Below are 19971 nucleotides of genomic sequence, written 5' to 3' on the forward strand. Positions count from 1 at the left end.
ACCAGAAACGCAATAGGGTCATGATGAGCAAGAAGCTCTGATGGTGAAGTTGTTCATACAGGACACAAGAGAAGTGCTGATTACTACATTTCCACTCAGTCAGTTTATACCATAAAAAGCTTGATGATACAGTACATCACACCACAGATAATGTGCAATTAAAATGTTAAATAGATGGAAATAATCTTTTATGACCAAGATAAATGTTGAATTTGACACAATAGAAAATTCACATCATTTATGTGTTTGATTTCATTAGTTCAGGTGCATATCCACTCACTGTGAAGCATCGGAGTGGGTAGTTTTAAATACTTTAAAGCATATAATATGTTCACATCTACAGTCTAAATCAGGAGTGTCCAAATTACGGCTCACGGGCCAATCATGGCCCATGTTGTGTGGCCCGCAGCTTTGGTTTTATAATGTATTATTTATGGCCAGGGATACACCTGCACAATAAATCGCCCTTTCGTCTAAATGAACCATCAATGTTTCAACATGTATTGTCCCAAAAACATTGTTTTTATTGAACTTGTTTTTTTTTTAAATTCTTTAATTACAGAATGGTTTTGTTATACATTATTTAGATTCATTTCTTGTGAAGAAAATGTCATCTCAGTTCAAGTGTCACTTTTCACAGCACTGTTTGTCCGTTTTGGTGCTGAGACATAAAACAAGCTTACACTAACCACTAAGCCAGTGTGTTGGATGGTTAGATGTTAGATGTGTGTGCAACCTTGTAAAAGAGCTGTTAAGATGTCAGCCTCTATCATTGCACAATGCATATTTTGAAGCAGCAACTGCCGACAGGGTTGAAGTTAATTGACATTAATGCGCAAGCTAAGCAATAGATATTGACGAGGCATATATAAAAGTACATAAAGTTATACTGACATTATGAAATCAAGAGATAGTGGGGAAAATGCAGTTATGATATATTAGATCTGACAAGGTCAAAGTAAGTATCTTAAAAAAGTAAAAGATTGTAAATATTAGGATATTTTATTTTGTAATTTATATCATATATCAGGTATTTGTGGTAGTGACAGGAAAGATCAAATCAAATTGTTTTAAAGGCCCCATAAAGACAGTCAGGAATATCCTTACTCATTGAAAAGAGGGATTCTACCCTCTTGTCAATGAGCTTCTCTGCATATATCTGTGCCTGTTTCCTCTTTAGGTAAGAACGACATCTTTGGTGAGATGATGCACCTGTTTGCCAAGCCGGGGAAGTCCAGCGCTGACGTGCGGGCGCTGAGTTACTGTGACCTCCACACCATCCAGAGGGAGGAGATTCTGGAGGTGCTGGACATGTATCCAGAGTTTGCCGACCTCTTCCTCACAAACTTGGAGCTGACATTTGACCTCCGTGATGAGAACCCCAAGGTAATCAGCGTGCGAGTGCCACCACCACTTTTTGATTACTACAGTCTTGGAAGCAGCGGAATGAAATAGGGGCTTTTATGCTGTGTATCTGCTTTACTGTTCAGTAAAAAGCTTCTCGTCAAGACAATCTAGTTGAATTAAGTTGTCTGTCCCATGCACCACATCTCTGCCATGTCCATTTAAGTTGAAGGAATAGCTTTGTTATTATTTCTCCTTAGTGCTTGAGTTCATCTATGGTTGTAGAATAAAAGCAAGATGGCTCATTTAGACATTTTGTCTTTAATCTGCCATTTGCTCAAGGACGTGAGTAAGAGATTGAGAGTATCAATGAAGCATTTAAAGTGGACATAATGGACAGAGGGTTTAATGTAGGCTGTAATTATGATTAATTGAGTGTAGTGGAAAGTTGTGTCATGACTAAGCCAAAACCTACACATAACTACACCAGCATTTTTATTTATCGTTGAAAAAGACAATTTTGAGCTGGTTATTTATTCTGAAATGAAGAAAGTGAGACATGACAGCGTTCTGGTCAGATTATAAGACATTATCCTAGTTAGAGAAATGTATGAAACTTGAAATGGTTCAGTCTGATCACAGGTTGTTCTTTGCTTACAGGCATCGAACCCCAAACCATCTAATTCTCACTCCGATGACATGAACTGTGGAAGACGTGCATCTTACAGAAGGAAATCGTCCACAGGTCAGCTCAAGATTCATGGTCCTTTTAAGACTATTTAGCATTTGCAAATATTCTGAAGCATTAAAGATGCAGTCGGCAGGATTTTTTTTAGTGTTATTTATCATAAATTCCATAACAATTCGGCATAATCAGTCCATCTAATCTAATTATGTCCCATCATGAGTAATTTGACCAGTCACAGGACACAGTAAGTGCTACTTAAAAAAAGAGAGTTGGACAGTTAACTCAATGAAAGTTAATATCATCAGTTCAGAGATGATGTGTCCGAGTTTCAGAGATGAGAGATTAGCTCAACAAAACCAATGCATCTGTCTGTGCTCGTCTGATAAGAGGAGCACAGGGCACAATAGACACAATCTCAAAATGTGAGCAAAACAATCAACTATATTTTCCAGTGATCCTGCCTATACTGCACCTTTTAACGGAGTGTTACCAGTCACTCATGCTGTCATTTCTGTCTTTGTCTTATTTTCTTTCTGATCTTTATTTCTCTTATGCCTCGCCAGTCTCTGGTGACCTGTACGGAGTTGCAATAGTTGAAATGAATCTATATACTCCCTCAAACAAATGTTAACTGTCTAGTTGAAACAGCCAGTTTATTCTTGGATGTATCCAGGTGATGGGTGGGTTGTATATTACATCCATTAAAGTGAAGTGGCCAAAGACCTCACTAAAGCAAGACTGAGTAAAAGTCCTGTGCTGCTGCTCAGCCCAGCTTAAAAGCTCCTGTGTTACATAGAAGCTGTGTTTCTTAAGCGAGACTAGAACAAGCTGATTGATCTATTGTGTAAAGGGGCGTATAAATAAGGCTGCCCCAAGGTAAAATGGCAACCCTGGGTAGTCTGAGCTATGAAACGCAAAACAAATGGAACCAGACTAATTAAAGCCCGGTTCAAGATCTTTCATTCATGACTTTGAAACATGGACCTGGGAAACTGAGAACAGATCTCATCAATTCACTGCCACACAGCGGCACTGTTAAAGAAAACCTGTCAGAGCAGTAGTGGGCTCAGGCTGACACAAGTGCACATGATCGCCTCACTGTCAGTGCTCTGCTGTAAACACATCTTTATCAGCCAAACTCAGAATTTCTACTAATATTATTTTTATCAATAAAGGTCTTTTATATTAGGTCTTTTCATATTATGTATGTTAAGAAGGAATCAGTTATGATTCCTCCAGTTATGACTTAACTACTGTGCAGACATTTGATTTTTGGGAGAAAAAACAGGTCATGGACGATGTTGATGACTTCTACTACTAAAACCTCTTGTGAATGTGAATGCAATTTAATGTATTCTCCTGTCTAAAATAAATATTCTGGCTGATTTTAAATCCTGCACCCATGTGTCTTCAGATCAGTTACAGTCCAGATAAACACAGCAGCCTCCCTGCACTCAGCTTTCAAATAACGGTACGCACTATGCTTTTGCGAATGAGGCTCGTGCCCTGGGAGCTGTTGTAATTTGACTTCTAACAGCCAGGAGAGGTGGGACGTAGAGACAGAGCCTCCACACAGCAGCACTCAGCATTATGACTTCAATTCAGTCAAATCTAAGAGGTTACCATGGTTACAGGCCATATGAATACAGTATCACCATCTCCCAGTGAGCGAGGACGGAGAATGTACCTAACAGTCCATTTCACAATCCTGCAGCCTCCATCTATCAGGTGGGATGAGATGCATGAACACGAGCATTAATCATTTATGGCTGATGATATATGACTTGTACACACGTTTGGAGCAACTGTCGCTTACATAACGCGATTAGTTCATAACATTAAAGACTCTTCACCACCGTTTGTCCTCACGTCACCCACAAAGCAAAAACACCCGCTACGTGTTGTCAAAGATAATGAGACGCCCCAGACATCCCCAGAGGAAGTGAGAGCAGAAGTCGGTGTTCCCTCAGCAGATTTCCTGATAACCATTTCTCCCCGTAGGTTCCCACAACAAGGAGCCGGTGGCCGCCTACTGTGACACCAAGCAGAGGAGACACATCTACGCCTCCTCAGCAGCTGAGGAGGCGAGAGAGTCGGCAGAGGATGCAGAGGACCAGGAGGAGGAGGAGGAGGACGAGGAGGAGGAAGGCAGGGAGGAGGAAGAGGAGCAGAGGCCCTTGTGTTCTGGTGTGCTGGGCTACCCGGTAGTTAGGGACCACTCCCTGGGCTTTGGGCTGAGCAGCACTGCGGATGCACCGGCTGGAGAGAATACACAAGACACAGGAGAATACAAAGGTGGTAATGGAAATGTTTTGTTAGTTTTCATGCACACTCTTGTTTCGTAAGGGATGAATGAATAACATCATCATTTCTACTGAACAGTTCAGCTCACTTTGGGATGTTATGCAATTATTTGAATTTCATATTATTTGAATAACTGATCCAATGGGTGGAGCTAAACTCACTGTTGAGTGGTTGGGAGAGAATGGGAATGGACGGGAGATGACAAACACACAGATGGCAAAAACATTCAGTTTAAACTGACAAATAATGCTGTAAATCTACAGTACAGTCTTATCCTATAAGGTTTTACAACAGTAAGTGGCTCAGAATGTAAATTAAAAACCCCCTCTCTCCCAAAAAAATCTCTAAACACCACAAGAGGAATGTCACACCTATTAAAAATCAAAACAAGGATTATGTGTCATTAGGGTGAAGCCTAAAACCCGCTCAGTAATAGCAGCAAAGAGGATTATTTCTGGCAAACAGCTGGGGGTCGCCACTTTTGGTCATAGGTCATGACCAGATAACGGATTTATAGGAAACTTGTTTTGTTGTAACCTAGCCATACAAAATCTTTTTTGGAAATGTTAGTATTATGGTTGAATTATTCATATGGTTGCAGTGAAAATATAATATAATAAATATAACACTGACACAGTACAGCCTTTCAGGAAAGAGTAAGTTACGAAATGCGAGTTATAAAACCCTGCAGATTCCAGTACAGCTCAGACGGTGACAGCAAAAGACTTGAACTGCCGCTGCGGGCAGATTCAGGAGAAAACCTTCCTGACACTGTGTGCCTGCTGCTACACACTGAGCTAACACAAGAGTTTTATGTTTACAGCTTGACTTCACATGACTTAGAGTCATAAGAAGTTACTGCAGTGTCACCTTAAATCCTCATAAAATCCCCCGGTGTGCAGAGGGCTCCAGCACGCACACACTACAGGATTCCATTTAAACTCGGCATGAGTCCACACTAAGACAGCATGTTGATTTCATAGTGATATCCCATAATTCAGTTGTTGCAGCCCTAAGAGGATTTCTGCCAGAGCAGAGTATTGATTCCTGTAACAGCTCAGCTAGAAGAACATTCAGCAAATGCCAATTTAATCTCCAGCCATTTCCTCCTCACCCACAAACCCAGAAATCCCTCAGAGGGCATGACTGTCGAGCAGGGTCAGTTTTGTGTTTTTCCTCTGTGGGATCGAGGTTAGGATTCAGGAGGCAGTGAGCTCATCAGATCTTAGTAATGCTTAATGATGACAAGGCACCACGCAGGAAAAATCTTTCCCCGAGGCACTGCTCTAATAACACAGATCATTTTCCTGTGTTTGTGTGTGTGTGCATGTTCACATCGCTCCCACCAGAGCGCCACACAGATGAGTGGGTGCGTAAACGTCCCAGTGGGAACACAGAGGAGACAGCCCAGTGTCAAGTGAGGGCCGCCGGGGAGGACGACAGTGACACAGACCTCACCTATGGGGAGGTGGAGCAACGTCTGGACCTGCTGCAACAGCATCTCAACAGGTGTGGTGTGGATGTTGGTCATAAAGATATACAGCATATGTCAATGTCAGAAACTCATCATCAATATCGCCTGTGCATGAATGAGCCTCCGCTGGCAATATTCTGGGGCTTCACGCGCAGACAGCAGACATCCGTTTTCCATATTCTGTAAATTGTCAAATGATTTTCTCCATGACTACTTGTGTTTCTGCTGTATCAGAATATTGATAAAGTTCACAGGTTTTTGAGGTGTAAAGTTCCTTTAGGCTTGTGACAAACCAAGAAAACAGCAAGGCAAGCGAGTTTTTGGCTAATCTCAATTAATAGCTGTCTGCAAATCAATGCAGATATATTAACAAGCCAATAGTCCATGTGTTTTGATGTGTACAGCCTCCACGGGGGCCTGCTGACTTGCAGGCAACCAAAACCTCTCTCAAACGTGATTAATCAACCTAGAAACAAACAAGTCAGCTACTGAAAACACTTTTTTTGTAATAGATTTATTTTTTTTAACTAAGTGAACAACACACACACACACTACCTAGACTATTTCAATGAAATGCTTCTTGCCTCAGTAACACCAACAGACTTGTGATGCAGCTGCGATTGAGAATATACTGTATAATATTTAGCCTGTAACTGTGAGGACAGTGAATGCCTTGATCTGGTGGTGGCCTCATCCTGTGGCTTTATCTCAAATCATTGAACAAAAAAAAAACGTGATAAAGACCATGTGGCAGTGTCAATGTTGGTATTCACTACTTCTAAAGGGGAATTCCACTGGCCTTACACATTAAAGTTTGTTTACAAGTGTTCGGGAGTGCCACTGCATATGACTTACAGCTGTATGAAGTGCTCACTCGCTGAGTTATGAATGTTACTACTCTTCATTTTAGGCCTGGGGCAAAAGGAGCCACGAACACACCTGTCAATGTCCAACTGAAGTGCCAGTTGTTGATTTGCATCATTGGTAAAGCAGGCGCCATGAGGAAGAATGTGGCATAAAAGAGTCACTGTCTTTTATAGCGTTAAATTGTGACTAATGGATTTTATAGCAGCATGAGCCTAAATCAGCAGTTTGCCAGTCATTTTAATATCAAAGGAAAATATTTATAGAAGCCCAGCTGACGTCTTAGGCACAAAATGTGTTCTTTTACAGATGATGATCCTGACCTTTAGATAACAAGAGACACCTTCAGGACCATGTTTGGCTCCATTTCCCATAAAAGGCTTTTTATTTTTCTCCAAATGCATTGCAACAAAGTCATCTTTCAGAGCTCACCATACAAACCCTTGTGATTGTGGCTATAATTGCCTGAAAACATTCCCAGAGACGTGGTTGACCAAACGCTTGCTGCAGTTGTGTTGATGCAGTGAGCAGAGTGAGCACTTAGTGTGATCCTCTGCTGGTGTCCTGGTACAGGCAGTCAGCAGGTGTGTATTTATAGCTCCCAGCCATGAGATTCAGACACACTGCACAGAATCTTGATGTCATCGTGTGAGGTTTGGACGTCACTGTGAAAATGCAGAGTCTTGGTGCAGGGGAAGGTGGTGTTTGCATACAAACTGCTGGCATTAAATTCTATTTAGAGGATCATAGTGATGTGAGATAAAGAACTGCTGTGGTGAACAGGTGTCCTCAGGAATCTTCACACTGATCTTCCAGTGGAAATGAGGGATGAGGCCTGGGAGCCTCCTCACAGCTGGCCAGCATTTATCCACTTGAGCTGGTTTGGAAGCCACTACCTCTGCACCTAACCTTCCTTTTTTACAGAGGCAGGCCCCAGCCACAGTGTTTATTTACACCACTTATCGACCAATATAATATAATGTCATATAACTGATTCAGCTACGCTAATTCTTACTCCATGAACCTCATGTTCATCTTACATGATACATCTTCCTGCAGGTTACCTCACATTCAAACTAACTGCAATTGTTGGGTGAGAGTCTCCCCCTAGTGTTTTGTTTCAGTTCTGACCACAAACCCATGCATCATTAATAACACGGTGTAAGGAGAAACATTGAATTAATCACAGTCAAAAACTGAAATTATTTAGGTCAGTAATACAAGAGACTGACTGATTTACTGACAATTATTGTGTTGCATCACATGCTTGTCATCAGTATTGATTGGAATTTCTGAACTTCAGCTTCATAAATGGTTTTATTGTTGGAGTCAAAATGTATCACTGCACCACAAATATGTGTCATTGGTCTGCTTTCACTGAGAAACAGTGATTTGTCTCTGGTGTAGACTGGAGTCGCAGATGACTGCAGACATCCAGGCCATCCTGCAGCTCCTGCAGAGGCAAACGACAGCAGGGCCTCCAGCCTACAGCACCGTCACCTCCAGTCCCGAGTACCAGAGGCCGGCAGTCAGAGTCCAGCCAGTGTGTGCCATCCAGACCAATCTGATCCTCGGTCCTGCTCCACCTCCACCACAGGTACATCAGACTTAACAATGCAGATTTTATTTTATAACAGGAAAAAAATTAAGCAAAGTAATATTGACTTTTGTCTCTCTCATTTAAATTCACTTGATCCATAAAAATCTTATAAATCTGAGTTTTTACAGCATCTAGATATACTAAATGTTAGGACCATAGACTGTTTATAAAAATTATATAAAAATTTGTAATGTCAGTGGCATAAGACAATAAAATGTGACATATTAGATAAGAGTGGAATAGTGCAATAAGAGCCTGGATGGCTTTGCATCCATGAGACTACATTCCTTTTTGCAGCATTCAATTTATAGTTACATCCCACCACTGCACACTGCTACCTCAAAAGATGTTTGTTTCCTCTGCCAAATGACCCGTGTGTGTGTGTGTTTATTTGTTTCTCACAGAGCCCCGGCCCAGAAAAGGTCCAGAACACATCCAAAGAAACCTCCCCAGTCCTCCTGCACAAAGAGACTCTTCCAGACCAAAACTTTGCTGGTTTACTTGAGTCCAACAAAGACACAGATCAGAGACCCACACAGAATGACGTGCACTCTCTAGAACAACAGCCCCACCATGAGCCAGCGAGGTTCCCCCCTGGCCGACAATCCTCTCTACCTGACGTCCCCAGCAGCTCAGGAATGGTGGGACTCCACAGGCCTGTTTCTGACCCGGGGCTTCCAGGAAAGTAGTCCCCCCCCCCCTCCCCCCTTCGACCTGTCAACACTGACTGAAGGTCGTCTCTCAAGCTTGACTCAGGGCCTAAGAAAGAGACTGAATATGCAAAGGAAAACAAACTATTGACTTTCTTCCATTCCTTTTTCAGAAGCTCTCCCAGACCCAAACCCTCTTCCCTCTCTGATGTAGATGTAAGTCCATTTATACAGAGGTATTTATACACTATATAATTGATAATACAGTATGTAAAGTCATCATCTACTGTGTACATACTTCAAATAGAACACTGCCAGCAACAAGGCACGCCATGTGCTTTTCTAAAAGAGATATGCATGTTTTAGTTCCTCACCTTTTCTGTTGCATGTTCCCCACACACACTGCTACTCAGCAGGTGATCAGGTGTGTTCTCGGCATGCTCACAGACCACTGTAGCGATCACGTCTCCTTTTCTATGACTCCTCCCCCTCCACAGGGACAAAGCTACTTGAAACTCTTTCTATAATCTTAGTTTTTCAGCAGCTCCAAACATTTGACGCAGTTTGAAACTCACAAGGAGATTGGTGTGTATATTTAGCGTGCCTACTGTACACCACAATGCCACAAAAACGTTTGTAAAGCCACTTCTTCACTTCAGCTCACAATACTCAACACAGTGTACTAATAAATGAATATTCTAGGCTACGTGGACAGGACATATAGCACAAGACTTTGTCAGCCTTTGAAAGCAATAATGATGAAACAGTAACTCTGGTGTGTTTCTAGAGTTAGAACCATACTGGGACAAAAGTGAGGATTTCATTTATATCAGAGATTAATATCACATTCATAACATGTCACTGACGCATAACACTTTATATGTTCAACACACAAAAATGACTTGCTTGAAGATGTGTAAGAAAAAACAAGAGACTCCAACATCCAGTCTAATTACTGTAGAACTGCCTGCATCATATCAATATAACACAAGAATATTGCAGTCAAAACATGTAAGAGACACCTCTGTCGAGGCAATTTGACCATTAATCAGCAGCTATTCTAAGTTTTTGCCATGTCCTCAACATGTAAATTAGATTTTCCCTGCCCTCTGTGACGACACAAAACCGGCTTTGGCTCAAGGAACAACCCCTTCCTTTTTGAAGCAGGTCTATTTAAAGGGTTGGATACTTTCACAATGTGAGTTAGGGATATTTTCCAAAATGTCTCAAGAAATAAACATTATGAAACATGTCCAGCATGTAAACATGAAGTGCTAATTCCTATGAGCAGGGGAAATTGTTGTGGATCTGGAGGTATGTGTACCTTCTATTTTATAAATTAGTTTATTTCTGAAAATATACCCAAATGTAATTGTGATCTAAAAACATAATCTGGGTAATTATGACCACATTAACCCGTCAATCCCCAGATTAAATTTGCACATAATGAATAACTGTGACTATCTTGGGACCTGATGTTCCTAAAGCATTTTATGTCTTATCTGCTACCAATACTCCTGATATACAGCACTTTAAACAGCTACATTCATTAAAATAAAATAAACCTTTTTCTCAATTTGCCTCGACATTAATGTCCGTCAATGTTTTGACAACCTCCTGTACTTTGGCCGCATGCTTTAGGTCTTCCATTATCTAAAAAAAGTACAATATCCTGAATAAAGCATCATAATTAACGAACAAACATCACCTGAGTAAATATACAAACAAGTACTACAGCCTTTAATAGCCTTAGCTTTATTAGCCTTTATAAACAACATCCATCCAAAGCAGCAGAATCCTGCTTCTCCACCGTCACACATGTATATGTTATGAACCATGAACTGCATGAAGAAAATGAATTAGTCATTTTAGTTTTCTAACGACGACACAAAGTCAGACAACAGCTCATGTACTGCATGGAGACTGCACTTGAGGGAATTACAAAAAAAAGTCTCAATCGACTGTGTATTACTGCATTAAGAAACAGCACATAACCACAGAGATTTCCAGATTACAGTTAGACCTATTTTTCTAAAAACAAAGTATTTAATTTGCCATTATTTTTCTATGTACCTGAGTTGTTGTTGTTGTTGTTGTTGTTTTTTTTCCCTTTAAACCCCCCTGATGTGTTAGAATGTTGTGGAGCGCTGATGGAAAGTTGATGAATGCAATGCACAGCCCTCCCAATGTAGCAAGCAAGGCTTCCACAACAGGCAGCACTTAAAGCTAAGTGTTGCGCTGACTGTGTTCTGTTCGACTAGTATGTCTTGAGCTGATATTGCACAATGATGTTTGTGTCGTTACTGCTGAGTTTCCACATTGAATTTCCCCTCTGAATTTATTCAGCGCGTCGATGAACTAAACCTAAATCTGGGATTCATTCTGTCCCCGACACCTGCACTGGAAACTTGCACCCTCGTAACAACTAAGTGAAAACACAGTGAAGTGATGAAAGTGTCTGTAAGATGTGGGAGGGATGTTATCAGATGTCAAGCACTTGAGGAAGGAGCGATGTGAAGTGGAAACAGAAGAGTGAAACCTTTAATTTATTGGATGATACAAACCGTCCCTAGCTGAATGTGGGGTGCTTTCTTTGATGAGCTTTTTCTTTCTTGAGCACAAATGTAGAACAAAAGTTGCTTAAGCCTAAGTCGACGTGTCCGACGCCTGAATTGTCGTCTACTGAACTTTCCTAGGACTTGCAAACTTTTGCACAGAGATCAGAAATCTTGCTGTACTGGATACAAAATGTCACTTTTTAAATCTAGTGCTGTTCACAATTGTTTTTATGCATTTTTTTAAATGTTTGCCACTGTATTTTATACAATGCAACACTTAACAGCTAATTTGAATGTTTCTGTTCTGAACTATATTTAAAGAAATGGAATATATTGTGTAAATAGACTTGGGTGGTGGGGGGGGGGATCATTCAGTTGTATAAATGAATAAACAGAATGCATACTGGTTAAAAAATGTTTATTAGAAGTAACAAAATATGATAGTTCCTACAACACTTGATTGCAGTGTTTATGTAGAAAACCTGGCTTTACTGGAAGTGAAAAATGGAAACAGAAATCTAGGAATATAAACATAGAAGATGTAAGCTCTCAGTATCATTAATAATGGAGTGAATTTCTATCCGCACACAGTCACTTTGGCATGTTATCACGTTATACATCCAGCTAATATGCATCTATAATTCCAGGCTCCATTGAAGTCATGCACAATATTTCCCGCATATATATTAAAAAAAAGAAAGCATTGACAGATACAGCACTAGTTACAAGTTGATGACTTTAAAGTTCAGTGTAAAAGCAATGCAACATCACGTTAAAGGGCTTTTTGCACGGCAGCCACTTTTAAAAAGAAATCACAGGTGTATATAATCAAATTAACGAGAGCTGGGTTCCATTTAGTTTCAGGGCGCATGCTGGTTCACTGTCTCACTCTTCCTGACTTACATGAACTGAACAGAGCCATCGTTAATGTGATGAGTAACACCTGTGCTTTTCCTGTGGAAAGAGCCCACAGTAAATGCTGCTCACACATATTTATCCACCATGATACTTACATTAATATGAGGTTGCATATAAATGGTTTTAATATACTTGACAATACATTCGAAGATTATAATGGCACATTAGGTGTCCCACATATCGGTTCCTTTTTTAGTACAAGATACATAACTTTATTATAGAAATCTATTATACTCCCCCGTGAAGGAATTATCTAGATGCTATGTTTATTGTGTGTGTATGTGTGTGTGTGTGTGTGTGTGTGGACCGTAAGCATTATGATAAGCATTACAAGCAGTGGTACGTTCTCATTGCAGCTCATGGTCTTTACTGGCCACCATTTTGCATTCCTGCAAGTCACTGTTCCGGAATATGCCACCGATTGGTCCGTCAGACGCCCTGACCTCACAGTGTGGACCGTCACCAGCACTTAGATGGACATTGTGCACTGGATAAACTGTTAACAGGGAGGCACATAGAGGGGGGGGGAGAGAAAGAATGTGAGCCACAAAATCCTCGTGTGAATCAACAAAAGGACGTGAACAGGGAACGTTGACCTGAGAAGAAACTGGTCCTTACATCATCATACTGGAAGGTGACAGATCCCTGCTGCATGGTGTCTCTACGTTTGAAGTTATCTGCAACAGGAAGAAGAAGAAACGGTCACCATACTGAAAACTTCATTTCACAACACGTGTGTGTGTGTGTGTGTGTGTGTGTGTGTTGTGTGTGTGAACTGCACCAAACAATGTCACAACAGTGGGAGAGGAACAGACGGAGTGAAACTAAATACTGATATTGGTGTCTGTCCGCGTTAAAAACAAGCATCTGCACATGAGTGAGTGTTCACTGAGCACGTCAGCTCCTCTCCGTTTGTGTGTGCGTTACCTGAGACGGCTCGCAGTTTGACAGAGCATGCCACGTAGTCATCAAAGTAGATTCTTCCGCCTTTGTTGTAGCGCTTGATGATAGCGTTCAGAGCCTGAGGACTGACGCGGTAACCTGACGGAGCGGGCAAAAACAAGATATTTTAGAACATGCTGTGGTAGGTATATAAACAATTTTAATAGATTTTCTGTGAAAAAACCCAATGATATGAGGTAAAAAATGATTTCATTTATATGACCTTAAGCAAAGCTTCACTCTGCTGAGAAAATAAAATGATATCTGCATCATTTCTGGGGTTTAGACTGCGATGATACTAGTTTAATTTTGCTCCCAGGGTCTGAATCTATCAAACATCTTGGAGCAATGGATCTCAAACTGTACTACATTTACCACCAGTGGTACACAAGCTGGGAAAATCCGAAATACTCTACTATATACCAGATAACAAAACTCCAGTTTAATCTAATTTCACCATACCTGTGTCTGAAGTAATATGTCAGGGAGAGGAGGATGATGAGAGAGCAAATTATCTTATTGGGAATAAATCTGCCTCCTGTGCGGTTTCACTGACAGATATTGATATTAAACATATGGTTTCACTACTTTTGTATTTATTGTCCAGCATTTTAAGCAAAGTCCAGATACTTTTTTACGCTACTACTCAATCTAGTTTAAGATGAAATTAATATAAAGTCCACCTGTCAGGGCAAATACAGCCCTTCATCATAATTCTCAGTGTGTCATTGAAAGTCATATTCCTCAGTCAGTCCTTCACTAAGATCCAAACTCAGTGAACTCTCTTCTGAGATGTTTGATGAACATGGACCCTGAACTGTCATTCACTTATTTAGTCGCTCGGCACCGAGTGTCGCACGCTGTTTATCTCCTAAAATCTATGATGCTCACACCTTGAGAGGAATAATTTAAATATTGCACATCAAAAGTTTGGCAACACCTGGATGTCATTCTCACATGAGATGCATATTTTTGTGGCTTTTAATGAAAGCACAAAAGGCTCCATAGCATGGAAAGCTAGGTTACATAAATCAGCATTGAAAAAGTATCTCTAAAATGACTACTATAAAGCTAGTGATTGTTCTATCTATCTGCTTTATTTTTGTAAATTAAGTGTATTTTTTCCTAAAATATTTTTATGGAACAAACTGTCAAGGCGCCATTTTCTTTTTCACATAACATCCATCTGACCACTGCTCATTAACTAAGGGTCACTGGAGGCAGGAGCCAATTCCAGCTGACATTGGGTGGGAGGCGGAGTTTCGGCCTGGACAGGATGCCAGTCCATCACAGGGCTGACACCACTGTTCTCACTCACATTCAGACCCACTGGCCCCAAGGTCTCACAGACTAGTGGAAAATGTCAAATTAATTCAGCAAACTGCAACAGATGCAAACCGATGCAGCGTATTTTCGTATGTCCAACATACAGAAACAGGCTATTTGCACGGCAGCCATTTTGACATCAGCAAGAAAAGCAAAGGTGTTACTGATTACATCATCCATGTAAGTCAGGACAGTCTGACAGTGAACCAGCATGTGCCCTGAAACTGAGGCAAAATGGAATTAGGCCATCTTTAAGTTTTAGATTAGTCTCTACTGTGAATATTCTCATATGACCTGTCAAAATGGCTGCTGTCTTTTAAGACCATGAAATTGAAACCCAATCAGAATATAGTGTGTGTGTGTGTGTGTGTGTGCTGAACTACAAATGATGAAGAACAGACACATTGTCAGCAGTTTGTCCCTCACTGATCTCCCTCCGTCATAAAGCTAATGAGACAGTGCACACCAGTCAGCACAGATTAAAGCCTCACTCACGTCTATTAGGCCTAATTAAGTGTCATTAAACATCCCGGGATAACATTAGATGCGTTATCAGGAGCAACTATACATAATCCATCATGATAAACTGTGTGGAGACTCTCACCCATAGCGGCGATAGCCTGAGTCAACTCATGAGGCTCAATGCTTCCACTCCTGTCCTGATCAAACATTATGAAGTTCTGCTTCCAGCCGTTCAGAGCTGTGAACAGCTCCTTGAACTCGTTGAACCCCATCTTGCCAGTGAAGTCCCTCTGGTGACAGTCAGATTAAGGCTTTTATAAACTGTAGCCACAGATACACTGATTACAGAGCATGCTAAAGCTGGTGAAACCTGAGCCACACCCTCTATTTACATATTTCCACAGTGAGTATAAATGGAAATATTTGAGCAGAAGGTGGTGACAGACACATTGTTTCCACTACTGCTTCACAGTGGCAGAATCCAGCATGTATTATACGTCATCGTGTGTTGTGATAAAGGTTGTGAGCAGGTACTAAAAAAGTACCTGGTACCAGGTACTATGCTAGTAGAAATGCAACTTAACCGTGCCATGCACCTGGGAAATTCTCCATAAAAAAACTAACACTAAAACTAATAAAAACTAAGCATTTACAAAAAATTTAAGCTAATAAAAGCTAGCAAATCCACCCTAAAAACTTATTAGAACTGACTCATTTTAAAAACAAAAAGTGAAAACTAAATAAAAATTAATGAAAAATCCAAAATGATTACAACCTTGGTTGTGATATACATTACACAGAACTTGTTAACATTACTATTGAAGGAAACAACTATTTAATGCAATGATTAGATAGACTTGACATGTTAAAGGATACATCAAGCATCGCAATCATGATTCTGCAGGTATCCAGGCTGAAGGCTGCAAAAAAGTAATAAACATATCAGGAATTAGTCAAGAACACAGTTACAGCGGGTTAGCATTACCATCTGTTATCATTCAAGGCTAATAGCTGCACAGCCTGCTGTCATATGTGGGGTCATATTGATAAATCAAAAACAGGGAAATACATGGACGTGTTCTGATAAGAAGAATATGTGCAATAAAACAAATAACTGACCTGTAGTATATGAATAAATTCAATTGATAAAGAAGCGCACATGAATCATAACTTGTGTCATAAATTGTGTCAAAACGGTTTATAAAGCACAGGCGCATCATTTATCATGACCACAGTGGAAGAAAAATAGGTCATATTAAATCACTGTTGATGCTCAACATCTGTGTTCTTTCACTTCCTCGGTCATTTTACAGAAGTGCTTTAATGCTTGTGTATAGTAGCATCCCTTGTGAATACAGACTCTTCTGTTTGCATGTCCCATCTTATGTGGAAGAGAAAGAAAGTAAACTTACGCGAGTAGGTGCCAGTGAAACCTGCCTGAGTCAGACACCTCTGGAGTTCCTCGGCATCAACCTCACCGTCCTGTACAGAGAAGGAAGTGATTTAAAGTCATATGCAACTATTAGTTGATTGTTAAAGTCCTGACGCATGTTTGGAATCAAGCTCAATTGTGAAGACAAGGAAATCTCTGACCATACATGTCTGCTAACCCTGAAGCACTGGATCCAAAACACATTTAAGTGAAGTACACTTACATAATATGAGTCTAGAATCTTTTAATGCTAAATATTAAATGCAGTGGTCAGCACTGCCCACATCCTAACAATGGCCTAACGTCTCCCAAGCATGTAGTTAATTAAGTGTTCAATTAAACCTGCAATAGCTTCTTGTTCTGTGGAAAAACTGCTGTGAGTAATTAAGGAGTTGCACAGAAACACACTCACCTGGCCTGCTATGGCTGTAAAGTAACCCCACATTGGATCATTGGCAGCTGGTGCAGCACCATATCCACTTGAATAGCCTCCACCATAGGGCGCATATCCTCCCTGGGGTGGTGCACCTCCCATGGGACCTCCCATGGGACCTCCCATGGGACCACCCATGGGACCTCCCATGTGCCCTCCTGGCATTCCATGTTGTGGCATTCCATGTTGTGGCATTCCATGTTGTGGCATCCCCTGACCTGGCATGCCAGGCATCTGTCCCCCAAAAAGAGGGAGAAAACAGGTGAGATAAGAGTGAAATTAGTTTTAGTTTTTTTTGCATCAAATTTAAGAATGACACACTTTATTGAGCCATGAAGACACTTTGCATTTAGACCTGTCCTTGGCCATAAAAACATTTTTGAATGATATGTTTTCTATGACTGCTAAACACTTAGTAAAAAAAAAAAAAAAATCTAATCTAATCTGTCCTGGTTAAATAATAATAATAATAATAATAATAATAATAAATAAAAACAATTTCCCAGTTAACTGTTTATTAAGCCTCCACAGGTACTCTCACTTAAAGCTATAGGTGAAGCATTTATTCCGTGGGTAAAAGGTAGTGGAAAAGCTAATAGGCATTCTAGGAACTGCTACTGACTCACTGAAATGTTAATTATATACTTTAATTATACTTCTAATTTTACAACACTGAGTCACTACTGAAGAAACAAACCTTTACACCTTTAGCCTCTGAAGGCAAAGTTCAAGATGTCCATTTACATACGGCGGTAGTCTGGTAGTGGTGTGGAAGTTTGGGTTAGAAAAAGATTAAAGTGCCCAACACAGTGATCTTATGTGGTCCTAGATTTCCAGAATAAGTTTAACAACCTTAATTACACGGTGAGAGTGTGTTGCGTTCACTTCCCTGGACTAAGTACATTAGTCCAGTTTATTTTATAAACTCTCCACACGACTGGTAAAGGGTAAATAAATGGTAAACGGTCTATATTTAGATTAGCTTTTGTAGTCTCAATGACCACCTTAAAGCTCCTTTACACTAGTTTTGCCATTCACGCACACGTTCATACAGCGCATTTTCCATCACCAATCTTTCTATCCCTTATAACATTTAATAAATTACAGCATACGGTTGTGTTTGTTTACATTACAATAACACAAAAATGAACGTACTAACTGGTACATGACTAAGTAACTCGCTGAGGCTTAAGTACAGTTTTACTTCCGTTATTACAGGGTTATTAATAAAGTGAAACCTGTCACTGCTAATCTTTAGCCAAATGAACATGACCAGATTAAAGAAAAGAGCCCCAGGCTAGTTTTGTTACTAGCTGCTACTGCTCGTCCAACGTGGCAAAATGACCGTTCCGCAGTATTTACTCACCGCGCCGTATCCTGGATAAGCCATTAAATGACAGGAGCTAAACGAATAGTTGTCTTCAAAGTATGTTTTACACTTCCGTGTGTGGAATACCTGTGTTACACGGTTGTAACTTCCTCTGAGTATGAACAGTTGCCGGAAGTGCGTCAGACTGACAGCACAAAATGGCCAATGGTGGAGGAGGAGCAAAAGACCCGGCCCCAACAGCAGTGTGCGGCGTTTATGGACTCCTCGTAATAATCGAATACTTCACGTCAAAACGTGTTCACAATCGAAAGTAAGAACACACACAAATAAGAAAAGACGCATTTCCTTCGAAGAATAATGTCAACTAGGATAATTTAAAATGGTTATTTATTTGTCACTAATAGGCGTACTAAATGTCACTTAATCGTGACATTTTAACTTCGACAATCCACTTTTCCATGAATCCACAGACCATGAAGTGTCTCACTGGCGTTGTTCCTCTGTAGTGTGTTTGGTCAAAGAACCGTATTTAATTAAGTGCACAGACGCTTAAAATATAATACATTGTCATGTTTTCATAAAGCTAAATAGATTCAGTGGACATTTTAAAGTTGTTCTTTTACTTAATGGAAAAAAGGCCTGGAAGTCCTGTATGCAATTTCTTTTTACACCACAAGATGGTGATGTTGAGACTTTTTTGCGAATGCAGACGAAACACCCACATTGTTTTCTTTGGCTATATTTATATAAATGTTTGAATTAATATCAATTGTTATTTTCAACTCCACATTATGAGAAATAGTGTCACTCTACACCAGGCATGGATGTGAAATGCTCATGTATGATCACGTATGTCTATCTGAAAGACAATGAGACAATGAGTTCAGGGAATTTCAACCTCCACTGAAAGTCAGAGGAAATGCAGTGTGAATTGAATGTCATGTAATACTGGAAGGAGGTGTTGAAGGCGAGGTGCAGAGGATGCAGCAGTCTCCATATTATAATACAATTAATAATAATAAGAACTAAAAAACTAAATAAAAATAACTAACCAAATAATAACTCACACTCTGAAATCTCAGGCTATTATAATCCTGACACTTACAACATCTGTTTAAGTCAAATCCAAGCAGCTTCTCGGTTTATCCCATGAACAAACACTGGATGCCCCTCTATGCAGAACACTTTGAGGAACCAGTATCTCACACTGAAGCAATGACAAGGCTTAACCCCTTTTTGTGCAACGTGTAACACAGTGCTGGTCTTTGTTAGGAAAGCAGCAAGCAGAAACATCTGGAATGTGATCTTCCTGCCAAAACCAATGGAAAAACACATGCAAATAGACAAATCAAAAGTGAAGCATATAGGAAATACAAGTGGGAAAACAACTAAATACAGACTTGTGCCACAAATACACACAGAAACATTAATTTCAATTTGGCTTTTTTATATATCTTCTTTTTTTATCACCTTCTTCTAAATTTATAATGTCACAATTATATATAAATGAAATAACTATAAAACAACTCCCGCAATTTATTCCTGCAATTTGTACATGTTCATGTACCAAACATCTCATTGAATTTTTGAGAAAATAAATGACAGAGTAATCAATAATGAAATTCATCATTATTTGCAGTCATACA

The 19971-nt window shown here is 40.1% G+C and overlaps 2 protein-coding genes across 7 annotated transcripts in view; one reads left to right on the plus strand and one right to left on the minus strand.

The window, feature by feature from the left end:
- Positions 1-11844, plus strand: part of kcnh7 (potassium channel, voltage gated eag related subfamily H, member 7) — a 96839-nt gene extending 84995 nt beyond the window's left edge. For all 6 annotated transcript variants that reach the window (XM_058613070.1, XM_058613064.1, XM_058613071.1 and 3 more), the window contains 6 exons: positions 1181-1386; positions 2005-2089; positions 4034-4327; positions 5686-5845; positions 8082-8271; positions 8679-11844. In XM_058613070.1, coding sequence (XP_058469053.1) covers positions 1181-1386; positions 2005-2089; positions 4034-4327; positions 5686-5845; positions 8082-8271; positions 8679-8963 — 1220 coding nt within the window. In that variant the 3' untranslated portion in view covers positions 8964-11844. The remainder of the gene's footprint in view (positions 1-1180; positions 1387-2004; positions 2090-4033; positions 4328-5685; positions 5846-8081; positions 8272-8678) is intronic.
- A 39-nt stretch (positions 11845-11883) lies between these two features.
- gca (grancalcin) lies at positions 11884-18521 on the minus strand. Its single transcript, XM_058613101.1, has 8 exons — positions 18362-18521; positions 16975-17229; positions 16543-16612; positions 16007-16050; positions 15273-15420; positions 13328-13441; positions 13019-13077; positions 11884-12896 (listed from the first exon to the last, which is right to left on the minus strand). Exons 1-8 carry the CDS (start codon positions 18383-18385, stop codon positions 12870-12872), a joined length of 741 nt encoding a protein of 246 aa, XP_058469084.1. The 5' UTR covers positions 18386-18521; the 3' UTR covers positions 11884-12869.
- Positions 18522-19971: the final 1450 nt, after the last annotated feature.

Source organism: Solea solea, chromosome 2 (assembly GCF_958295425.1).
Source record: "Solea solea chromosome 2, fSolSol10.1, whole genome shotgun sequence".
NCBI classification, from domain to species: domain Eukaryota; kingdom Metazoa; phylum Chordata; class Actinopteri; order Pleuronectiformes; family Soleidae; genus Solea; species Solea solea.

What these genes read in the sequence shown, in the direction of transcription:
- gca (XM_058613101.1), bottom strand. Translation starts at nt 18,385, where the DNA reads ATGGCTTATCCAGGATACGGCGCG. An exon ending in TTACAGCCATAGCAGGCCAG is followed by an intron (nt 16,613 to 16,974) that starts GTGAGTGTGTTT and finishes TTCTCTGTACAG; the next exon opens with GACGGTGAGGTTGATGCCGA. An exon ending in TCATGATTGCGATGCTTGAT is followed by an intron (nt 15,421 to 16,006) that starts GTATCCTTTAAC and finishes GACTGTCACCAG; the next exon opens with AGGGACTTCACTGGCAAGAT.